We start from the raw sequence: 22,661 nt of genomic DNA, 5'->3' as shown, positions 1-22,661 counted from the left end.
TTTTTTTAATTTGAGTTTTGTACCCACAGAGCTGCAGCAGAGGCCAGAAAAATTAGGAATGTACAAATGACTGAAAAATTTGGGTATTGTTGTAGCAACTGCTGTAGCAGCGGCCAGAGAAATTGATGTTTGGAAAACATTTATAAAGTGCCCTAAAAGCTTGTGGCTTGAACACTAGTTGTTGGCGGATAAGTCAAGCAAGTCCTCTGGCTTTTTTTTTTTAAAAAAAGGCCAGCCTGTGTACCAGTTGTAGCCCAAGCCAGCTCATCTCATCATCGGGCCTTTTTTATTCAAATGTATCGCCCAATGTCAGTCCCTTCGGGATCCAGCCCTCATTCATTTTTATAAAAGTGAGATAGTCAAGGCTTTTTTGACCTAGGCGACTTCTCTTCTCAGTGACAAAACCTCCTGCTGCACTGAAAGTCCTTTCGGACAGGACACTTGAAGCGGGGCAGGCCAGAAGTTCCATTGCAAATTGGGATAGCTCAGGCCACAAGTCCAGCCTGCACACCCAGTAGTCAAGGGGTCCATCGCTCCTGAGAGTGTCGAGATCCGCAGTTAAAGCTAGGTAGTCTGCTACCTGTCGGTTGAGTCTTTCTCTAAGGCTGGATCCCGAAAGGCTCTGATGGTGCATGGGAGTTAAAAAGGTACGCATGTCCTCCATCAACAAGACGTCAGGAAAGCGTCCTGTCCTTGCCGCCATGGTCGTGGGAGGAGGATTAATTTCATCTCTTACCCTGTTACATTCTCGTGGTGCTGTGACATCACCCTTATACGCTGTGTAAAGCATAGTTTTTAATTTATTGTTAAAATGCTCCATCCTTTCCGACTTGCGGGAATTTGGTAACATTTCTGGCACTTTATGCTTATACCGGGGGTCGAGGAGCGTGGACACCCAGTACAGGTCGTTCTCCTTCAGCTTTTTTATACGAGGGTCCCTCAACAGGCACGACAGCATGAAAGAACCCATTTGAACAAGGTTGGATGCCGAGCTAATCATGTCCTGTTCCTCCTCCTCACTGATCTCACTGATGGTATCTTCTTCCCCCCAGCCACGTACAACACCACGGGTACCAGAGAGGTGACAACAACGAGCACCCTGGGATGCCTGTTGTGCTCGGTCTTCCTCCTCCTCCTCCTCAAAGCCACATTCCTCCTCTGACTCCTCTTCCTCACAATCCTCTTCCTGCGTTGCCGCAGGTCCAGCAAGCGATGCTGATTCGGCTGTTTGTGGGGGTGATGGACACCACAACTCTTCCTCTTCACGCTCATCTACTGCCTGATCCAGCACTCTTCGCAGGGCACGCTCCAGGAAGAAAACAAATGGTATGATGTCGCTGATGGTGCCTTCGGTGCGACTGACAAGGTTTGTCACCTCCTCAAAAGGACGCATGAGCCTACAGGCATTGCGCATGAGCGTCCAGTAATTTGGCAAAAATATCCCCAGCTCCCCAGAGGCTGTCCTAGCACCCCGGTCATACAAATACTCATTAACAGCTTTTTCTTGTTGCTTCAGGACGTCCTGTAAGCCTGGGTACTTATGGACAAATCGTTGTACAATTAGATTACACACATGTGCCATGCACGGCACATGTGTCAACTTGCCCAATTTCAATGCCGCCACCAAATTACTTCCATTGTCAGAAACAACCTTGCCAATCTCCAGTTGGTGCGGAGTCAGCCACTGATCCACCTGTGCGTTCAGGGTGGTCAGGAGTGCTGGTGCGGTGTGACTCTCCGCTTTCAGGCAAGTCAACCCCAAGACGGCGTGACACTGCCTTACCCGGGATGTAGCATAGTACCTGGGGAGCTGGGGGGGTGCCATAGATGTGGAGCAAGATGCAGAAGTTGAAGAGGACTCAGCCAAGGAAGAGGTTATGGAAGAGGATGGAGTAGGAGGAGTAGAGGAGGTAGCAGCAGGCCTGCCTGCAAGTCGTGGAGGTGTCACCAACTCTTCTGCAGAGCCACGCATTCCATGCTTGTCAGAAGTCAGCAGGTTTACCCAATGCGCAGTGTAGGTGATATACCTGCCCTGACCATGCTTTGCAGACCAGCTATCCGTGGTCATATGGACCCTTGCCCCACCGCTGTGTGCCAGACATACCATAACTTCCTTTCTCACAACAGAGTACAGGTTTGGGATTGCCTTTTGTGAAAAGAAATTTCTGCCAGGTACCTTCCACTGCGGTGTCCCAATAGATACAAATTTTTTGAAAGCATCAGACTCCACCAGCTTGTATGGTAAAAGCTGGCGGGCTAAGAGTTCAGACAAGCCAGCTGTCAGACGCCGGGCAAGGGGGTGACTTTGAGAAATTGGCTTCTTACGCTCAAACATGTCCTTGACAGACACCTGACTGTGGGCAGATGACCAGGAACTGCTACGTAAGAGAGACTGAGTGGAGGATGGTTGAGAGGGGGCAAGGAGGACAGCACTGGTTGACGTGGCTGAAGATGATGGAGCAGGAGGAGGAGGGCGGCTTTCACTTTGTGTGCTGCTTCTACTCATGTGTTCTTCCCATCGGCCTTTGTGATGGGAGACCATGTGCCTTCGCAAAGCAGTTGTACCTAGGTGGCTGTTGGACTTCCCACGACTCAGTTTCTTTTGGCACAGGTTGCAAATGGCATCGCTGTTGTCAGAGGCAGACACACAAACAAAATGCCACACTGCTGAGCTCTGCGATGACGGCATACTGGTGGTGGCAACAGCATGCGTTGATGGGCGTCGGCGTGCTGTCTGGCTGACCCCTGGTGACGATGCATGCTGTCTGACTGTGCCACTAGCTCCTTGAGACGACCTCCCCATGCTTCCAAATCGTCTCCTCCTCCTCCTCCTCTCTGTCTCCCCATCTGAACTTTCCCCCTCTTCTTCTTCTCTTCTAGCAGGCACCCACGTGACATCCACCGACACATCATCATCAACCGCTTCACTTGTATCTGAAACATCAAGAAAGGAAGCAGCAGCGGGTACAACATCATCATCATCATCACACCGTACCTCCATGTCGGTAATGAGACTGATCACTATTATCTACATCCTCTGTCAATGATGGTTGCGCATCACTCATTTCTTCCAACTGATGTGTCAATAACTCCTGTGACAGATCAAGTGAAGCGGCTGTGGTGCTAGTGTTGGTGGTGGCGACAGGCGGGGGAGTGGCACTGGTCACTTGAGACCTGCCCAAAGCACAGCTGGACGTAGATGGTGCGTCAAGGTTAGGGGTACTAGCAGCGGAAGCTGAAGAAGATTGGGTGTCCTGTGCTAGCCATTCAACTAGGTCCTCCTCAGAACTTTTCGCGTCCCCCCTGGCACCCGGCGTCTGAACAATGTGCATATTTCTAGGGTCTAAAGGAATCACAGCACCACGACCACGACCACAGAACCTGCAGGGTGGCCTGCCTCTGCCTGTCATTTTTTTTTAAATGGACACTAACAATACTATTACACCAATTATATGAGTGGTGGCACTGTGCAAGTGGGCACAGTATACGCTGTGAGACTGACAACAACAAAAAAGACAGATGTTTTAAACATCACAAATTGTTAATTTTTTTAAATATGAAAAGTACTGTGACAACAAATATGATTGTTGGCACTAGTTGGCAAATGGGCATGTCTGGCACACACGCTGGGAGAAAGGAAACTGCAATTCAATGGCACTAGGAGACTGAAGAATCACAGTCATAACAGTTATGATTAACAAAAATTCCAATCCTGTTACAATAAATATGATTGGTGGCACTAATTGGCTAGTTAGGACTGGCACACAGGCAGGCAGGAAGGAGGAAAATGCAATTCAAGGGCACTAGTAGACTGCAGATTGACAGTCAAAACAGTGATGATTGACAAATTTTGCAATACTGTTAAAAGAAATATGATTGCTGGCACTAATTGGATAGTTGGGCCTGGCACACAGGCTGGCAGGCAGTAGAAAAGTACAATTCAATGGCACGAGCAAACTAAGGATTAAGATCAACAATCAAATTTTTTTTAATTTTAATTAGTAACTATACTGTGACAACAATTATGATTGGTGTAAATAGTTGGCAAGACGGCCTGGCACAAAAGGCTGGCAGGCAGGAGGTAAATGCAATTCAAGGACACTAGGAGACTGAATACTGACAGTCAAAACAGTGATGATTGACAATTTTTGCAATACTGTTAAAATAAATATGATTGCTGGCAATAATTGGCTAGGTGGGCACACAGCAGGCTGCAAGGCAGGAGGAAAGTGCAATTCAATGGCACCAGCAAACTGAGGATTCACAACAACTATTACCAAAAATTTTAATTTTTAATTATTAAGAATACTGTGAGAACAAATATGATTGGTGTAAATATTTTTCAAATAGGCCTGGCACACAGGCTTGGAAGGCAGTAGAAAAGTGCAATTCTAGGGCACGAGCAAACTGAGGATTAAGATCATCAACAATCAAGAATTTTTTAATTTTAATTAGTAACTATACTGTGATCAAAAATTATGATTGGTGTAAATAGTTGGCAAGACGGCCTGGCACAAAAGGCTGGCAGGCAGGAGGTAGATGCAATTCAAGGACACTAGGAGACTGATTACTGACAGTCAAAACAGTGATGATTGACAATTTTTGCAATACTGTTAAAAGAAATATGATTGCTGGCAATAATTGGCTAGGTGGGCCTGGCTCACAGCAGGCTGCAAGGCAGGAGGAAAGTGCAATTCAATGGCACCAGCAAACTGAGGATTCACAACAACTATTACCAAAAATTTTAATTTTTAATTACTAAGAATACTGTGACAACAAATATGATTGGTGTAAATATTTTTCAAGTAGGCCTGGCACAAAGGCTTGGAAGGCAGTAGAAAAGTGCAATTCTAGGGCACGAGCAAACTGAGGATTAAGATCATCAACAATCAAGAATTTTTTAATTTTAATTAGTAACTATACTGTGACCAAAAATTATGATTGGCGTAAATAGTTGGCAAGACGGCCTGGCACAAAAGTCTGGCAGGCAGGAGGTAGATGCAATTCAAGGACACTAGGAGACTGATTACTGACAGTCAAAACAGTGATGATTGACAATTTTTCAATACTGTTAAAAGAAATATGATTGCTGGCAATAATTGGCTAGGTGGGCCTGGCTCACAGCAGGCTGCAAGGCAGGAGGAAAGTGCAATTCAATGGCACCAGCAAACTGAGGATTCGCAACAACTATTACCAAAAATTTTAATTTTTAATTACTAAGAATATAGTGACAACCAATATGATTGGTGTAAATATTTTTCAAGTAGGCCTGGCACACAGGCTTGGAAGGCAGTAGAAAAGTGCAATTCTAGGGCACGAGCAAACTGAGGATTAAGATCCTCAACAATCAAGATTTTTTTAATTTTAATTAGTAACTATACTGTGACCAAAAATTATGATTGGTGTAAATAGTTGGCAAGACGGCCTGGCACAAAAGGCTGGCAGGCAGGAGGTAGATGCAATTCAAGGACACTAGGAGACTGATTACTGACAGTCAAAACAGTGATGATTGACAATTTTTGCAATACTGTTAAAAGAAATATGATTGCTGGCAATAATTGGCTAGGTGGGCACACAGCTGGCTGCAAGGCAGGAGGAAAGTGCAATTCAATGGCACCAGCAAACTGAGGATTCACAACAACTATTACCAAAAATTTTAATTTATAATTATTAAGAATACTGTGACAACAAATATGATTGGTGTAAATATTTTTCAAGTAGGCCTGGCACAAAGGCTTGGAAGGCAGTAGAAAAGTGCAATTCTAGGGCACGAGCAAACTGAGGATTAAGATCATCAACAATCAAGAATTTTTTAATTTTAATTAGTAACTATACTGTGACCAAAAATTATGATTGGTGTAAATAGTTGGCAAGACGGCCTGGCACAAAAGGCTGGCAGGCAGGAGGTAGATGCAATTCAAGGACACTAGGAGACTGATTACTGACAGTCAAAACAGTGATGATTGACAATTTTTGCAATACTGTAAAAAGAAATATGATTGCTGGCAATAATTGGCTAGGTGGGCACACAGCAGGCTGCAAGGCAGGAGGAAAGTGCAATTCAATGGCACCAGCAAACTGAGGATTCACAACAACTATTACCAAAAATTTTAATTTTTAATTATTAAGAATACTGTGAGAACAAATATGATTGGTGTAAATATTTTTCAAATAGGCCTGGCACACAGGCTTGGAAGGCAGTAGAAAAGTGCAATTCTAGGGCACGAGCAAACTGAGGATTAAGATCATCAACAATCAAGAATTTTTTAATTTTAATTAGTAACTATACTGTGATCAAAAATTATGATTGGTGTAAATAGTTGGCAAGACGGCCTGGCACAAAAGGCTGGCAGGCAGGAGGTAGATGCAATTCAAGGACACTAGGAGACTGATTACTGACAGTCAAAACAGTGATGATTGACAATTTTTGCAATACTGTTAAAAGAAATATGATTGCTGGCAATAATTGGCTAGGTGGGCCTGGCTCACAGCAGGCTGCAAGGCAGGAGGAAAGTGCAATTCAATGGCACCAGCAAACTGAGGATTCACAACAACTATTACCAAAAATTTTAATTTTTAATTACTAAGAATACTGTGACAACAAATATGATTGGTGTAAATATTTTTCAAGTAGGCCTGGCACAAAGGCTTGGAAGGCAGTAGAAAAGTGCAATTCTAGGGCACGAGCAAACTGAGGATTAAGATCATCAACAATCAAGAATTTTTTAATTTTAATTAGTAACTATACTGTGACCAAAAATTATGATTGGCGTAAATAGTTGGCAAGACGGCCTGGCACAAAAGTCTGGCAGGCAGGAGGTAGATGCAATTCAAGGACACTAGGAGACTGATTACTGACAGTCAAAACAGTTATGATTGACAATTTTTCAATACTGTTAAAAGAAATATGATTGCTGGCAATAATTGGCTAGGTGGGCCTGGCTCACAGCAGGCTGCAAGGCAGGAGGAAAGTGCAATTCAATGGCACCAGCAAACTGAGGATTCGCAACAACTATTACCAAAAATTTTAATTTTTAATTACTAAGAATATAGTGACAACCAATATGATTGGTGTAAATATTTTTCAAGTAGGCCTGGCACACAGGCTTGGAAGGCAGTAGAAAAGTGCAATTCTAGGGCACGAGCAAACTGAGGATTAAGATCCTCAACAATCAAGATTTTTTTAATTTTAATTAGTAACTATACTGTGACCAAAAATTATGATTGGTGTAAATAGTTGGCAAGACGGCCTGGCACAAAAGGCTGGCAGGCAGGAGGTAGATGCAATTCAAGGACACTAGGAGACTGATTACTGACAGTCAAAACAGTGATGATTGACAATTTTTGCAATACTGTTAAAAGAAATATGATTGCTGGCAATAATTGGCTAGGTGGGCACACAGCTGGCTGCAAGGCAGGAGGAAAGTGCAATTCAATGGCACCAGCAAACTGAGGATTCACAACAACTATTACCAAAAATTTTAATTTATAATTATTAAGAATACTGTGACAACAAATATGATTGGTGTAAATATTTTTCAAGTAGGCCTGGCACAAAGGCTTGGAAGGCAGTAGAAAAGTGCAATTCTAGGGCACGAGCAAACTGAGGATTAAGATCATCAACAATCAAGAATTTTTTAATTTTAATTAGTAACTATACTGTGACCAAAAATTATGATTGGTGTAAATAGTTGGCAAGACGGCCTGGCACAAAAGGCTGGCAGGCAGGAGGTAGATGCAATTCAAGGACACTAGGAGACTGATTACTGACAGTCAAAACAGTGATGATTGACAATTTTTGCAATACTGTAAAAAGAAATATGATTGCTGGCAATAATTGGCTAGGTGGGCACACAGCAGGCTGCAAGGCAGGAGGAAAGTGCAATTCAATGGCACCAGCAAACTGAGGATTCACAACAACTATTACCAAAAATTTTAATTTTTAATTATTAAGAATACTGTGAGAACAAATATGATTGGTGTAAATATTTTTCAAGTAGGCCTGGCACACAGGCTTGGAAGGCAGTAGAAAAGTGCAATTCTAGGGCACGAGCAAACTGAGGATTAAGATCATCAACAATCAAGAATTTTTTAATTTTAATTAGTAACTATACTGTGACCAAAAATTATGATTGGTGTAAATAGTTGGCAAGACGGCCTGGCACAAAAGGCTGGCAGGCAGGAGGTAGATGCAATTCAAGGACACTAGGAGACTGATTACTGACAGTCAAAACATTGATGATTGACAATTTTTGCAATACTGTTAAAAGAAATATGATTGCTGGCAATAATTGGCTAGGTGGGCACACAGCAGGCTGCAAGGCAGGAGGAAAGTGCAATTCAATGGCACCAGCAAACTGAGGATTCACAACAACTATTACCAACATTTTTAATTTTTAATTATTAAGAATACTGTGACAACAAATACGATTGGTGTAAATATTTTTAAAGTAGGCCTGGCACACAGGCTTGGAAGGCAGTAGAAAAGTACAATTTTAGGGCACGAGCAAACTGAGGATTAAGATCATCAACAATCAAGAATTTTTTTAATTTTAATTAGTAACTATACTGTGACCAAAAATTATGATTGGTGTAAATAGTTGGCAATACGGCCTGGCACAAAAGGCTGGCAGGCAGGAGGTAGATGCAATTCAAGGACACTAGGAGACTGATTACTGACGGTCAAAAAAGTGATGATTGACAATTTTTGCAATACTGTTAAAAGAAATATGATTGCTGGCAATAATTGGCTAGGTGGGCACACAGCAGGCTGCAAGGCAGGAGGAAAGTGCAATTCAATGGCACCAGCAAACTGAGGATTCACAACAACTATTACCAAAAATTTTAATTTTTAATTACTAAGAATACTGTGACAACAAATATGATTGGTGTAAATATTTTTCAAGTAGGCCTGGCACACAGGCTTGGAAGGCAGTAGAAAAGTGCAATTCTAGGGCACGAGCAAACTAAGGATTAAGATCATCAACAATCAAGAATTTTTTAATTTTAATTAGTAACTATACTGTGACCAAAAATTATGATTGGTGTAAATAGTTGGCAAGACGGCCTGGCACAAAAGGCTGGCAGGCAGGAGGTAGATGCAATTCAAGGACACTAGGAGACTGATTACTGACAGTCAAAACAGTGATGATTGACAATTTTTGCAATACTGTTAAAAGAAATATGATTGCTGGCAATAATTGGCTAGGTGGGCCTGGCTCACAGCAGGCTGCAAGGCAGGAGGAAAGTGCAATTCAATGGCACCAGCAAACTGAGGATTCCCAACAACTATTACCAAAAATTTTAATTTTTAATTACTAAGAATACTGTGACAACAAATATGATTGGTGTAAATATTTTTCAAGTAGGCCTGGCACACAGGCTTGGAAGGCAGTAGAAAAGTGCAATTCTAGGGCACGAGCAAACTGAGGATTAAGATCATCAACAATCAAGAATTTTTTAATTTTAATTAGTAACTATACTGTCTGTGACAACAATTATGATTGGTGTAAATAGTTGGCTAGACGGCCTGGCGCAAAAGGCTGGCAGTGGCACGCAGGAGGTAAATGCAATTCAATGGCACTAGGAAACTGAATATTTGCAGTCCAAAAAATTATGATTTTTATTTTTTTATATACTGTTACAAGAATTATGATTGGTGCCACTAATTGGTTAGTTGGGCCTGGCACACAGGCTGGCAGATATGAGTCGTGGATGGTAGGTAGGGCAGCAATTTAACACAGTATGCTGTGTAAGTGACAAAAACACAGGCCTGATAGAAAATTAAGTTAGATTACGCTAGCAAAATATTTTAAAATTTTAGAATTTAATATTAAAATTATGTTAAGAAGTGCAATGCACATATGACTCTATGAGTGGTCGCACTGGCTGGCTGCTACGTAGGGCAGCAATTAACAACAGTATGCTGTGTAAGTCAGATAGACAGTTAGACACAGGCCTGATAGAAAATAAAATTAGATTACACTAGCATAATGATTTAAAGACTTTTTTTTTGGGAATTTAAAGAAAAAGGTTAAGCACATACATATGAGTCGTGGATGATAGCCTTGGAAGGGCAGCTATTAAAAACAGTAGGCTCTGTAAGTCAGATACACACACACCTGATAGAAAATACTATTAGATTACACTAGAAAAATGATTTAAATTATTTTTTTGGGGGGGAAATTAAAAAAAGGTTAAACACATATGAGTCGTGGCTCATAGACTAGGGAGGGCAGCAAGTAAACACAGTAGGCTCTGTATGTCAGCAAAACACAAAGGCCGGATAGAAAATTATATTAGATTACACTATCAAACAAATTTAAACTTTTTTTTTTTTTATATTTAAATTAAGGTGAAGAAGATATGAGTGCTGGGTGGCTGCCTGGCACAGACCAATTAACCAAAAGACTGAAAAAAATGAGGTATATTAATGCTGAGTGAGCCTGACAGACACAGGCCTGATATTAAATGTAATTAGATTACACTAGCAAAATATTTTTTTTTTTTTTTTTTTCAATTTAAAATAATGTTATAAACGGATATTAACACTGGTGGCTGGCACAGAGCAATGAACCAGAGTATATGCTGTGTGACACAGGCCTAATAGAAAATGAAAAAAAATTACACTAGCAAAATAATTAAATTTTTTGGTTAGTTAAATTTAAACTAATGTTGTTAGGGAGATATCAGTGGTGGCAGTAATCACAGCATATGCTGTGAGCCTTAAACACACAGCCTGAAAGCCAGGCAAATGCTAATAAAAAAAAAACGAAAAAAAAAAAAAAAAAACGGCACGAAATATAGCCCTAAAAAGGGCTTTTTGGGGTGCTGTGCTTGCAGCAGAGATGAGTGGAGTCCTTCTGGACTGTAAATACACTAGCCTAGCTATGTTTTTCCTATTAATGTCAGGAGCAAAAACACAACACGTCCTCTCATTAAGAAAGCAAGGTCGTTATGAGTCTAAAATGGCGGATTCCGAGTAGCTGGGAGGGTCTGTGAGGGAGTGTCTGATGTTGATTGGCTCTAATGTGTCAGGCGGCTGTGACATAAAGGGTCAAAGTTTCCTCAATGATGACACATAGGGGCGGATCGAACATCGCCATGTGTTCGCCCACAAACGCAAACGCGAACAAGCTATGTTCGCTGTGAACCGTTCGCGGGCGAACAGTTCGGGACATCACTACTGCCAATACAGGGCTGTCATAATACATAGCAGTCTAAATAATATTTGCACCAAGCAAGTTGTGTTGATCTATAATCTAATATTCTGAGATGAGCTATGGGACTCAGATATGCACTACATAAGATCTAGAGGCAACCATTACAATTCATATAGAGTTTGTTTTCTGAAATCCTCACATTGAACTGAGATGGTTTTGATTTCCCTTTCTGTTCCATTCTGATCCATCAGCAGTAAGGCTCTTTAAAGAAGTTGAGCAACCTGAATTGCAATTTTGATATGACAGGAACATTTGATTTGGATTGGGTAACTGTACAAAAAACAGGTTTTTCAAAGAGGTTCCATATGGGGGGGGGGGGGGGGGGGTTGGCACACCTACATGGTAACAACGTACACACAGTCAATATGAAAGTGAAACATGGTGACTAATTTAGTGGTTATTGATGAAGACTGCCTGGAGCAAATAAACGTCGGTCTCCTCATAGCTCAGTGATTATGTTATGAGTCATTGGAGGGCTTTGCCCTTTTTGCTATGTACTCTCCATAATAAGCCATCTGTCATAAGGCTGTTTCCTAGGTGCGTCAGTTTTACAATTAGCTGGATATATAAGACAACTCTGGTACTGGGTCTCTCTCTGTCTTTTGTCTCTGACCTAGTGTTTGCTTTTATATAATGATTTTATGATTTTGACCTGTCACAGATAACCAGCCAGTGGTATTGCCTTCCTCCTTTCACAGATAACTAGCCTGTCATATTGTCTTTGTCCTGTCACAGATAACCAGTCTGTGGTATTGCCTTTGTCCTGTCACAGATCATCAGCATGTGGTATTACCTTGCTCCTGTCACAGATAATTAGCCTGTGGTATTGTCTTTGTCCTGTCACAGATAACCAGCCAGTGGTATTGCCTTGCTCCTGTCACAGATAACTAGCCTGTGGTTTTGTCTTTGTCCTGTCACAGATAACCAGTCTGTGGTATTACCTTGTTCCTGTCACAGATAATCAGCCTATGGTATTGCCTTGTTCCTGTCACAGAAAATCAGCCTGTGGTATTGCCTTTGTCCTGTCACAGATAAGCAGCCTGTGGTATTACCTTGCTCCTGTCACATATAATCAGCCTGTGGTCTTGTCTTTGTCCTGTCACAGATAACCAGCCTGTGGTATTGCCTTGCTCCTGTCACAGATAACTAGCCTGTCATATTGTCTTTGTCCTGTTACAGATAACTAGCCTGTGGTCTTGCCTTTGTCCTGTCACAGAAAACCAGCCTGTGGTATTGCCTTGCTCCTGTCACAGATAACTAGCCTGCCATATTGTCTTTGTCCTGTCGCAGATAACCAGTCTGTGGTATTGCCTTTGTCCTGTGACAAATAATCAGCCTGTGGTATTGCCTTGCTCCGGTCACAGATAACCAGCCACTGGTATTGCCTTGCTCCTGTCACAGATAACTAGCCTGCCATATTGTCTTTTTCCTGTCGCAGATAATCAGCCAGTGGTATTGCCTTGCTCCTGTCACAGATAACTAGCCTGTGGTATTACCTTGCTCCTGTCACAGATAACCAGTCCGTGGTATTGCCTTTGTCCTGTCACAAATAATCAGCCTGTGGTCTTGCCTTGCTCCTGTCACAGATAACCAGCCAGTGGTATTGCCTTGCTCCTGTCACAGTTAACTAGCCTGTGGTATTACCTTGCTCCTTTCACAGATAACCAGCCAGTGGTATTGCCTTGCTCCTGTCACAGATAACTAGCCTCCCATATTGTCTTTGTCCTGTCGCAGATAACCAGTCTATGGTATTGCCTTTGTCCTGTCACAAATAATCAGCCTGTGGTACTTCCTTGCTCCTGTCACAGATAACCAGCCAGTGGTATTGCCTTGCTCCTGTCACAGATAACTAGCTTGTCATATTGTCTTTGTCCTGTTACAGATAACTAGCCTGTGGTCTTGCCTTTGTCCTGTCACAGAAAACCAGCCTGTGGTATTGCCTTGCTCCTGTCACAGATAACTAGCCTGTGGTATTGCCTTGCTCCTGTCACAGATAACTAGCCTGTGGTATTGCCTTGCTCCTGTCACAGATAATCAGTCAGGGGTATTACTTTGCTTCTGTCACAGATAATAAGCCTGTGGTTTTGTCTTTGTCCTGTCACAGATAACCAGCTTGTGGTATTATCTTGCTCTTGTCACAGATAATCAGCCTGTGGTATTGCCTTGCTCCTGTCACAGATAAGTAGCCTGTGGTATTAACTTGCTCCTGTCACAGATAACCAGCCTGTGGTTTTGTCTGTCCTGTCACAGATAACCAGCCTGTGGTATCGCCTTTGTCCTGTCACAGATAACCAGCCTATGGTATTGCCTTGCTCTAGTCAAAGATAATCAGCCTGTGGTATTGCCGCTCTCCTTTTACAGATAATCCACCATGGACTCATAGTTCTACCCAGGGGTGGGCTTATTCATCAACCCAGTAATTGGCCTCTGTCTAAACCAGTGAGTCTGCAGTCTGCTCTCCTTGTCCTGTCATTTGCACCATGCCTAAAAGGGGTAAAACTACAGAGAAACAAGTCATCTTTAAATGTTTAGAGCTACCTAACTGACACCACCTATGCACCTGGGATCCCATATCCTGACATTGCTTTGTGCATGACTGTATTAATGTAGATTGTTTACATAATATGTTGTGTGAATCACACAAAAAAAAGATTTCTTTGGAAAAGCTAAAAATAAATGCAAAAGACTGATCACTATATAATTCTCACAAAGTAAAATATTGTTTATGAAGTTTAGGTGGAGCAAAATCACATGATAATAAGCTAACATTAGAATAGTTCCAAATTATATCCCACAGCTAAAAATCATGTAAAGTGCTTCACACAATTCTTATAATGAATACACCCAAAGAGACAACGTGGGCAATGATAATTTGGGAAACCATGTTTAATTACTACTTTACATATTATTTGTCACATGTCATTGCAAGGCAACTTCCTGTCCAGGAATATACCCAGAGGCTGAGAAGTGGTTTAAAGTAACACTGTCCCAACAATCTGGATGAGATTCAGACATGACTAGGAAATAAGGCCAAAGCATGGTCGTACAGGCAGGAAGTCACCAACGTGCAGGGGGAAAGTATCATGGATCAGTCAGTGGCAGCTTCGCAGTAACTTGTAGACTATGGAGGTACACAATCAGAAAACACAGGATAGTTACAAACTGGCCAAGGTCAATACTGGAACAAAGGACAACAGCAACAATGGACAAATGAAGAGAATTGTCAAAAAAAAGACATAGATCAAAGAACTTGCTAAGCAGACAGAAACCAGATTGCACCCACGAAGAACTCAAATTAAATTGGCGACAAAAGGATGCCAACTGTGTAAAAAACCTGACAATTTGGGAAAAGATTTCTGCCAAAACAGAAGCGAGAAAATAATGCATAAAAATAAGTAGCAACCATGTCGAACAAAGATGCCAGTAACCATAGCAACCCGCCAAATATCACATTACTTAAATCTTATTGCTGGATTAATAACAAAAGGTTAATCAAATGTGCGGAGAGTTGTTTAACTGTATCAAAATACCCTGAATTACAGTTTCATTGTTGAGGCAGCTAGGTTGGTCACTCAGCAGTATTTTGTCAGCAAAACTGACCATTTAAAGAGATATGTATTAAAAATTAAACTTTCATGATTCAGATTAAATGTCCATCCAATTTATATTTAAGTTATGTTGGTCTCCTATGTTGAAAAAATAAATGCCTTGTTATTAGGGTTTTGGGATTCATTTTTCTTAGTGATGTCACTCCTGGGAAAATAATTAACTGTACTGATTACAATGCATGATAGATTATATTCAACTAATACAGAAACTCTGGCAGATGCGTCTTAGAAATGTGTACAGCACCAAGGTCACATGTTGTCACTCAACCTTGACAAAAGCAAGTGCTCTATGTAAGATATATTTATCTGATCTGATCAAAGAAATGTGACAATAAACACTTCTTCTTCATCTATATTGTATTAGATTAAAATATTTTTGAGAAAACATTTTTTTTATTGAGGAACAGGTTCATACAAATGATATCGCATAACAATGGAACGGTCAAACATTGGACTGTACAAAAACTTTGGCCAGTTACATAACATAGTCCGGCTGGCATCCGGGCATTAAACATTTGAGATCCAATTTTGGGTACAGTAGGCAAAATGGAAAGTTTAAGGTTACATTTATCCGTAAAACAAAGAACTTGATACCTCAGTTTTTTCGGGGGGGGGTTCCAAGTAAATTATGCTAAGTAGTGGTTTGTGCAGCTAGTCCTAGTATCAATAATTTTGCAGAGATAAGTTTCCAGTAGTGTCAGTAATGTGGGGAATTATCCAGGTTGGGGGTTGGGGGGGGGGGGAGAGGGGGGAGAAGAGGGAGGGGGAGGAAGAGAAAAAAAAAAAAAAGGGAAGAGGGGGATGAGAGGATGACATAGTTAATGGCCCATATTAATCTGGGAATTTCTCAGTCCAGACAGACCAAGTCTCCAGGTAGAAGTCTACCTTATCAAGAGTTCTGTGTGAATACAGCTCCATTCTTTTAATGTATTGTACTGTGGAGAGGACCTGTGTCCTGTGTGACAGGGCAAGGAATGGGACCCTCTTACTAGAGGCGATCGACAAAACATTGAGAATTCGTCTGGTGGCGTCCGGTCCCTCCATCTGAGGGACAAAACCCACTTGATCAGGGTGGATCAGTGAAGTGATAACTCTTGACAGTCTATCCGCCAGGAGTTTGGCATATAGTTTTGTGTCTAAATTGAGGAGGGATATTGGGCAGTAACTGCCGCATAGCTCAGGAGGCTTCCATGGTTTCAGTATCGTGGTGATTGTCACTAAATATTCTCCATTAAAGGCGCCCTTGTGCATTATCTCTCTGAATAGCCGACACAATAAGGAGGCTATTAGAGGCTGGAACACTTTATAGAAGCGGACTGTGTAACCATCTGGTCCTGGGGATTTGCCTAACTTGAGATCTTTAATTGCCTTCTGTGCTTCTTCTAGTGTTATGGGGGTAGCTAGAGCCAGGAGGCTATCCGGTGAAAGGCGAGGTAAATTAAGTGGATCCAAGAACAATCTAATGTCTGTCTGGTTAGGTGAGGAGCAGTCAAGTCCTTCCTCTGTTATAGAAGGAGTGGTAGTAAGATTTGAAAGTGTCTCCGATTACTCTGGGGGAATATACTGATTTGCCTGCAACATTGGTTATGGACATAATTTTGGCTTGCGCTGTGTGATGCCTAAGTTTTGCTGCTAGTAATAACGAGGCTTTATTACCGTGGTGGTAAAAGATTCTTTTGAATTTCTCTAAATTGTAATGTGTTCTTTGGTACTCTAAATCTTGGATTTGTTTGGAAATTGTTGTAATGCTATTTATTATGGGGCCGGAATAGGTGATACTAAGCTGATGTCTTAGTGTTCGCAGTTCCATAGTGAGAGCGGCCAGGGAGGCCCCCTGTTTTTCACACGCATCAGCGTCAATGGTGATGAGGTGGCCTCTTAAGTAAGCTTTAAGCTTGGCCCATAGTGTCTCTGTCGAAGTCTGGGAATTATCATTAATAGAAAGAAATTATATTATTTTCTCTTGTAGTTCCAGTTTAGAAATAGGATCTGTGATGAGTTGATCTCTCAGTCACCACAGGGAAGGGGTAGTGCTCGTTATATGAGGGCCGAACGACAAGGTTACAGCATCGTGGTCAGACCAGGAGAGTGGTAATATTTTTATGGAAGAGACATAATCTAATAGTTGGGAACTAGTAAAAAAATAGTCAATACGAGTAAATGATTTATGCGGGGAGAAATAGAATGTATATTCTCTGTCTTGTGGGTGCATTGCTCTCCAGTAGTCGTATAAGTCAAATTGACTTATTAGGTTTTGAAAGGCTCTGGAGAGGGGGTGGGTTGCTCTGTCTGAAGTAGATAACTTAGGTCCTGTTCTGTCTAGGGCATGGTCCCAGACTAAGTTAAAATCCCCACCTTAACTCCCCTTGCTTCAGTCACCGATTTAAATAGTTTCGATAGGAATCTGATTTGTTTAGAATTAGGTGCATAAATATTTACCAGTGTCATCAAGTGGTAATTTATTTTACAAACATGTATAATGTAGCGGGCTTGAGGATCAGATTCTAAGTAGATGGACTCATATAGGAGATTATTGCTAAGATACTCGGCAACTCCCCTGGACTTGGACTGGAAAGAAGCTTCTAAAACTGTTGGGTATCCCCTATTAGTGCGTGTGGTACCTGTGTCTAGGGTCCAATGAGTCTCCTGCACAAAGGCAATATCTGTCTTGGATTTTCGCATTAAAGTTCAACAGGAGGCTACGTTTCCTAGGGGAGTTAAGGCCCTGGGCGTTTACAGTGAGAAAGCGAAGGTCGTCCATCCTAAAAAAAAAAAAAAAGGGGGGGGAGGAAGTAGAGGGGGCAGATTAAGGGGAGGGTAGGTAGTAGGAGCAGGGGGTAGGTAAGGACGTGTAAGTGTTAGTTGACTGACTTACTGTATTCCCTCAAGTAGTATACCTATTGGTATATGTATAGGGATCTAAGAGTATAATGAATCTAGTTGCACTGTGAGAAGTATATAAAATGTCAAAGTGAGACAGCGGTCGAAAGACGCTTAGAGATGGGGGATGGTAAAGAGAGGAGGCGGTGTATAAAATATATGCGAACCCTATTAGATATAAGGGTGTTGTGATGATACAGAATGGCAGGAGGGAGCAGAGCATTAAGAATTGAAAGTAGGGAGGGGTCTCAGGTTTGAATGATTTGTAGTGAGTGGAGAAGGTAGATGGATGGAGAAGTGTAGGGGAAGCCGGAAGGAGGTGCGTCCCCCCAGACAGGAGATGTAACTGAGCAAGGTTAAGGAAAAGTATGGTATGGATGTCGGACTTCCATGAAGTGAAATAAGTCCATGAGTATACATCTTAATATGTCAGTCAAATATTGCTGAACTGAGTTTCAATATAAAGATTATGTACGAGATGTGGAGCGTATAACAAATCAAGTCTAGTAGTACTGACTTATGTAGGGTAATTAGGTAACAGGTATTAGGTGAGACGAATAGTAATCATCAAACTCCTAGATTTAACTTATACATAGACATATCTTTCTGAAACTAAACCATACTAACAAATATAAAGAACATAAAGAGAACAGTAAGCAGAGGTATACATTTTGAATAATAGTGAGGCATCATAAAAGTCTCAGGTTCTCTGATAGGTGTGAGGATTGGAATACAAATAAGCTGTTACTATGTTGGAGGGTAAGATATGTACAAGTTTGTTAGCCCATATCGTATTCAACAGATGCTAACTAAATTCTCCCTTAAGCTGTTATAGGGATTTTATGAAGTAGAGATGAGCTATTCATAAATAGGAGGGTAAGATGTGTACCCGTTTGTGAGCTCATGTTACAGGCCAGAAAACGCAGGTTGTCATTGAGGCAGAGTATAGTGTATGCCTTTAAGGGGAGGTCTTGGGGTCCAGAGTGTCCTTTCTTTTTGGCTTGTGAGAAGGATCTCCCAGGGAGGAGCAGTTATTCAGGTGTTGATAGATTTAGATGTGAGGATTGGATTACAGATGAGCTGAAGTTATATTTGAGGGTAAGATAAGTACCAATTCATAAGCTCATATTGTATTTGATAGGCGTAACCTGATTTCATCAATTGACTGCTGCAGGGACCCTGTAAAGTAGGAATGAGCTATTCAGAGTTAGAAGGGTAAGATATGTACCCGTATGTAAGCTCTTGCTTCAGACTAGAGAACATGATCTGTCGTTGATGCGGGATATGGTATGAACTGTTAAGGGGGAATCTTAGGGTCCAGAGTGTCCTTTCTTTTGGCTTGTGAAGACGGTCTCCTGGGGAGGGGTTGCCATTCAGGCGCTGCCGAGTTTAGAGTCCCAGGTTGCTCAGAGGGCTTGAGGGTATGGTCTTTATTCTGGGTGAGCCCCAGTGATTAAAGTATCTTCATTCCCTTATCTGACAAAGTGATCACATAGGATCGGTCTCCATGTTGGAAAAAAATCTTGACGGGAAAACCCCACCTATATTTGAGGTTATGATGACGAAGGTTTTGAGCAAGTTGCTGGAACGACCTCCTCTTAGCTAAGGTGTAAGGAGACAAGTCAGGGAATATCTGAACTGAGTTATGTGGTGCTTTCAGATTTTTGTTCGTGAAGGATGATCTTAAAACTTTCTCCTTGAATGTGAAATAATGTAATCTGATTATAACGTCCCTTGGGGTGTCTGAGGATGAATTCCATGGGCGCAGGGCTCTATGGGCCCTATCTATGAGGGACTCTTGTTCCGTGGTGGATCCAAGTAGTTCAGTGAAGAGACTAGAGAGGTCGACATCCTCTGAAATTCCTCTGATCCATAGATTGTTTCTTCGGGACTGGTCTTCCAAGTCCGCAAGCTTAGCTTCAAGGTCTGAGATCTGCTCTGCCAGGTTTTGGGAATAGGAGAGAAGGTTAGTGTGATCTATGTTCAAATCTTCATGTTTTCGTTCTAGCGTCTCAGTTCGCTCCCCCAGAGAAGCAATATCCCTCTTCAATGCACTAACCAACTGCCTGAGGTCCTGTTTGAGGGAGGTGTAATGAGTGTCCATCTTATCCGATAGCACTTTGATCGAGTCAAGTATAGTAGATTTGGGTAGTCCAAGACATTCTTTGAGAGGATTCCCAGTCCTGGCTGAGCTGCTGTATGTAGCAGCAGCATCTCTGGAGTCATCATCGGACCCCTCTGGGTCCGAGATAATTTTACTGTGGAAATGATCATTCAGAGTCCTCTTGGGGTTGTCTTGGTGCTTCTGTTTTTTTCTCATGTTATGAGCCATGAGAGATAACACAGGTAGAATCCTGATAACTTATGAATGGAATGGTGACTGTATGTGGACTTCAGTCGTGGGGTCTTCCTTAACTATAATTGGGGCTGGGGGAAGCACCCATCCGGCTCCCCTACTTTTAGATTACTAGCTCTGCATAACTGATATAGCTATTTCAGAAGTGGAGAGTGTGGTTAATCAGAGTGGTAAGTATTACCTGTATAAAGATAAGCCAGGCAAGAGGAATGTCACCTCTGTATACGATAATGTGCTCCTATGGGCAAAGCCAGAAAAAGGATAGTAGGTATGACCAGTAGGCAATAACGTCCTGCGGGAAAGGGAGGAGGGGGTGAACTTCAATACCTGAGAGGTGAGCCCTAAATCAGAGTTGGTTAGCAGGAATTAGGTTATATGATACTCAGATGGTCTGATTCTAGGGTATCTCCTCTGTATGTGATCAGAGGGACAAAGAAAGTCTGCAAGTTATGTGATGTATGCTCTCTGCGTCTATAATATCCTGTTGGTGGTAAGGATAATATTACTGCTGCAGCTTTAAAATCTTGTCCCAAGGCAGTTCACCAATAGAATGGTTTAAGCAGGATATAACAGTGGGCCCAATGATGGTGATAATATGCTCCTTCTAGTATAAGGAAGAGGGCCCCTGCTAAAGATTCAGATCTGAGTGGTTAAAGACAGGATAATGGATAAATGCAGAGTATAAGCAGCATGTATGTACACACAATCTGTAGGAGTACTGATAGTCTCAAAGATCCCCACACCTCAGCTTCAATATACAAAGGAGTGATCGTAACCCTAAGGCAGTGCTACTTATCTCTGTTGTGGGTTGTGATTGTTGGAAACTCCTGCACAGCTAACTGTGCCCCCAGGCTCCTTTCAGTGTTTGCAGAGCTCTTTCTGTTAGTATGTGTAAAGTGCTCAAAGTACCTTCCACTTACTTGGGGGTCCGGAACTGACCAGCTAGATTCCGGTGATGCTGCAGCCCAAGGCTCACTGTGACCACCGTGCCCAGATAACTTCTATCTCTCTCCACTCCAAAAGTGACACAGGGCTTTCCATGATCTCCCTCCAAGCCTGATGAGTCGGTCTAGATGTCAGTGGGTCTGCCCCCGTTATCTGATCTACGCCCGTATGATAGGAGTTGTGGCTATTTTGGAATGTATTTCAGAGCTTCTGCTGCTTGATTTGTTCCGTCGGTCTTCCTATGCGTCAGCAAGGCCCCTCACCTAAGATGGCGCGCTTTCGCAGGCTTTCTCTCTGACTTTAGAGGAGGTGAGCGGGTCCAGGGCACAAGTCGGGTCCAGGCACTACAAAGCTCCCTTAGGTTTTCGGTACGCTGGAAGCTGGACATCAGGAACCAATGCCATCCTTGTACTCTGATTGCCAAGTGTACTGTCTTGTCACTATGATGACCCAGGAACATGCAGTTAAACACCGTCACCTTTGTGACATCCTCCAGTGACCCAAATCAGGACTCGATTTGTTAGCGGGGGTCAGGAAAGTAAAAAAAGGGGATCTTTGTACTTAAATGGGGTGGGATAATATGTTTAAATAATTATTATATTTGGAGCTCCGCTCTGCTGTGTCAACTAGCTCTGCTGTTAGCTTCGCCTCCCAGATTAAAATATTTTTAACAAAGTAAATAAATTAAGTTTGCTGTTCTTAATAACTGATGACTTATTATTTGTCTCACTATTTTTATACTAGGATTATGATCATTCCTCCCAGACGGAACAGTTTGTGACACGCTTCCTTCTCCGGGAGACTATGAATCAGTTACATTCCCTGCAGAGCTCGCTGGAGTGTGCCCTGGAAACAATTGAGATCCAATCTGGCTGTGAAAGGTAGGTAGCTAATTTATCTACTGGTTCTACTAATACTATGGTAGCATTGGACAGGGGAAGTTGGTACTAATAAGTGGTCGGACCCCTTTATATCTTATACCTTTTTTTTGGTGCCAAATGGCACAAACGAATGAATGAACCAATAATTTGTCCTTCATTGACTCAGAGAACTTGCCAAATGCACATCTCTAGTAAATACTCTATATACATAAATATATAAAATATACTGTGTAAGATGATTTAAGAAATATTTTGCTCCTTGAAACTTTTATAATTTTCCATCTCATATAAAAGGTTTATGTAAGGCTGACGGCACAATAAAAGATGAATAACTTACGTTTAACAAAATTAAACTTTTCAATGTACTTCTATTATCAAATGTACTTTGTTCGCTTGGTATCTTTTGCAGGAGCTAGCAGCTGACTATCGGCTAGATTTGGAGTTTGGCGGTAGCCGTGAAAACCAGCGTTAGAGGCTCCTAACGCTGGTTTTAGGCTACCTCCGGTATTTGGAGTCACTCAAAATAGGGTCTAACGCTCACTTTTCAGCCGCGACTTTTCCATACCGCAGATCCCCTTACGTCAATTGCGTATCCTATCTTTTCAATGGGATTTTTCTAACTCCGGTATTTAGAGTCGTGTCTGAAGTGAGCGTTAGAAATCTAACGACAAAACTCCAGCCGCAGAAAAAAGCAGGAGTTAAGAGCTTTCTGGGCTAACGCCGGTTCATAAAGCTCTTAACTACTGTACCCTAAAGTACACTAACACCC

The 22,661-nt window shown here is 42.0% G+C and overlaps 1 protein-coding gene across 1 annotated transcript in view; it reads left to right on the top strand.

The window, feature by feature from the left end:
• Positions 1–22,661, top strand: part of NECAB3 (N-terminal EF-hand calcium binding protein 3) — a 386,730-nt gene that overhangs the window by 228,974 nt on the left and 135,095 nt on the right. Inside the window, exon 6 of the mRNA XM_053712842.1 lies at positions 21,756–21,892. Within this exon, the coding sequence (XP_053568817.1) occupies positions 21,756–21,892 (137 nt within the window). The remainder of the gene's footprint in view (positions 1–21,755; positions 21,893–22,661) is intronic.

This window comes from Bombina bombina, chromosome 1 (genome assembly GCF_027579735.1).
Source record: "Bombina bombina isolate aBomBom1 chromosome 1, aBomBom1.pri, whole genome shotgun sequence".
NCBI classification, from domain to species: domain Eukaryota; kingdom Metazoa; phylum Chordata; class Amphibia; order Anura; family Bombinatoridae; genus Bombina; species Bombina bombina.
The sequence above is the reverse complement of the archived record's forward strand: the minus strand, read 5'-3'. Positions and strand labels throughout refer to the sequence as shown.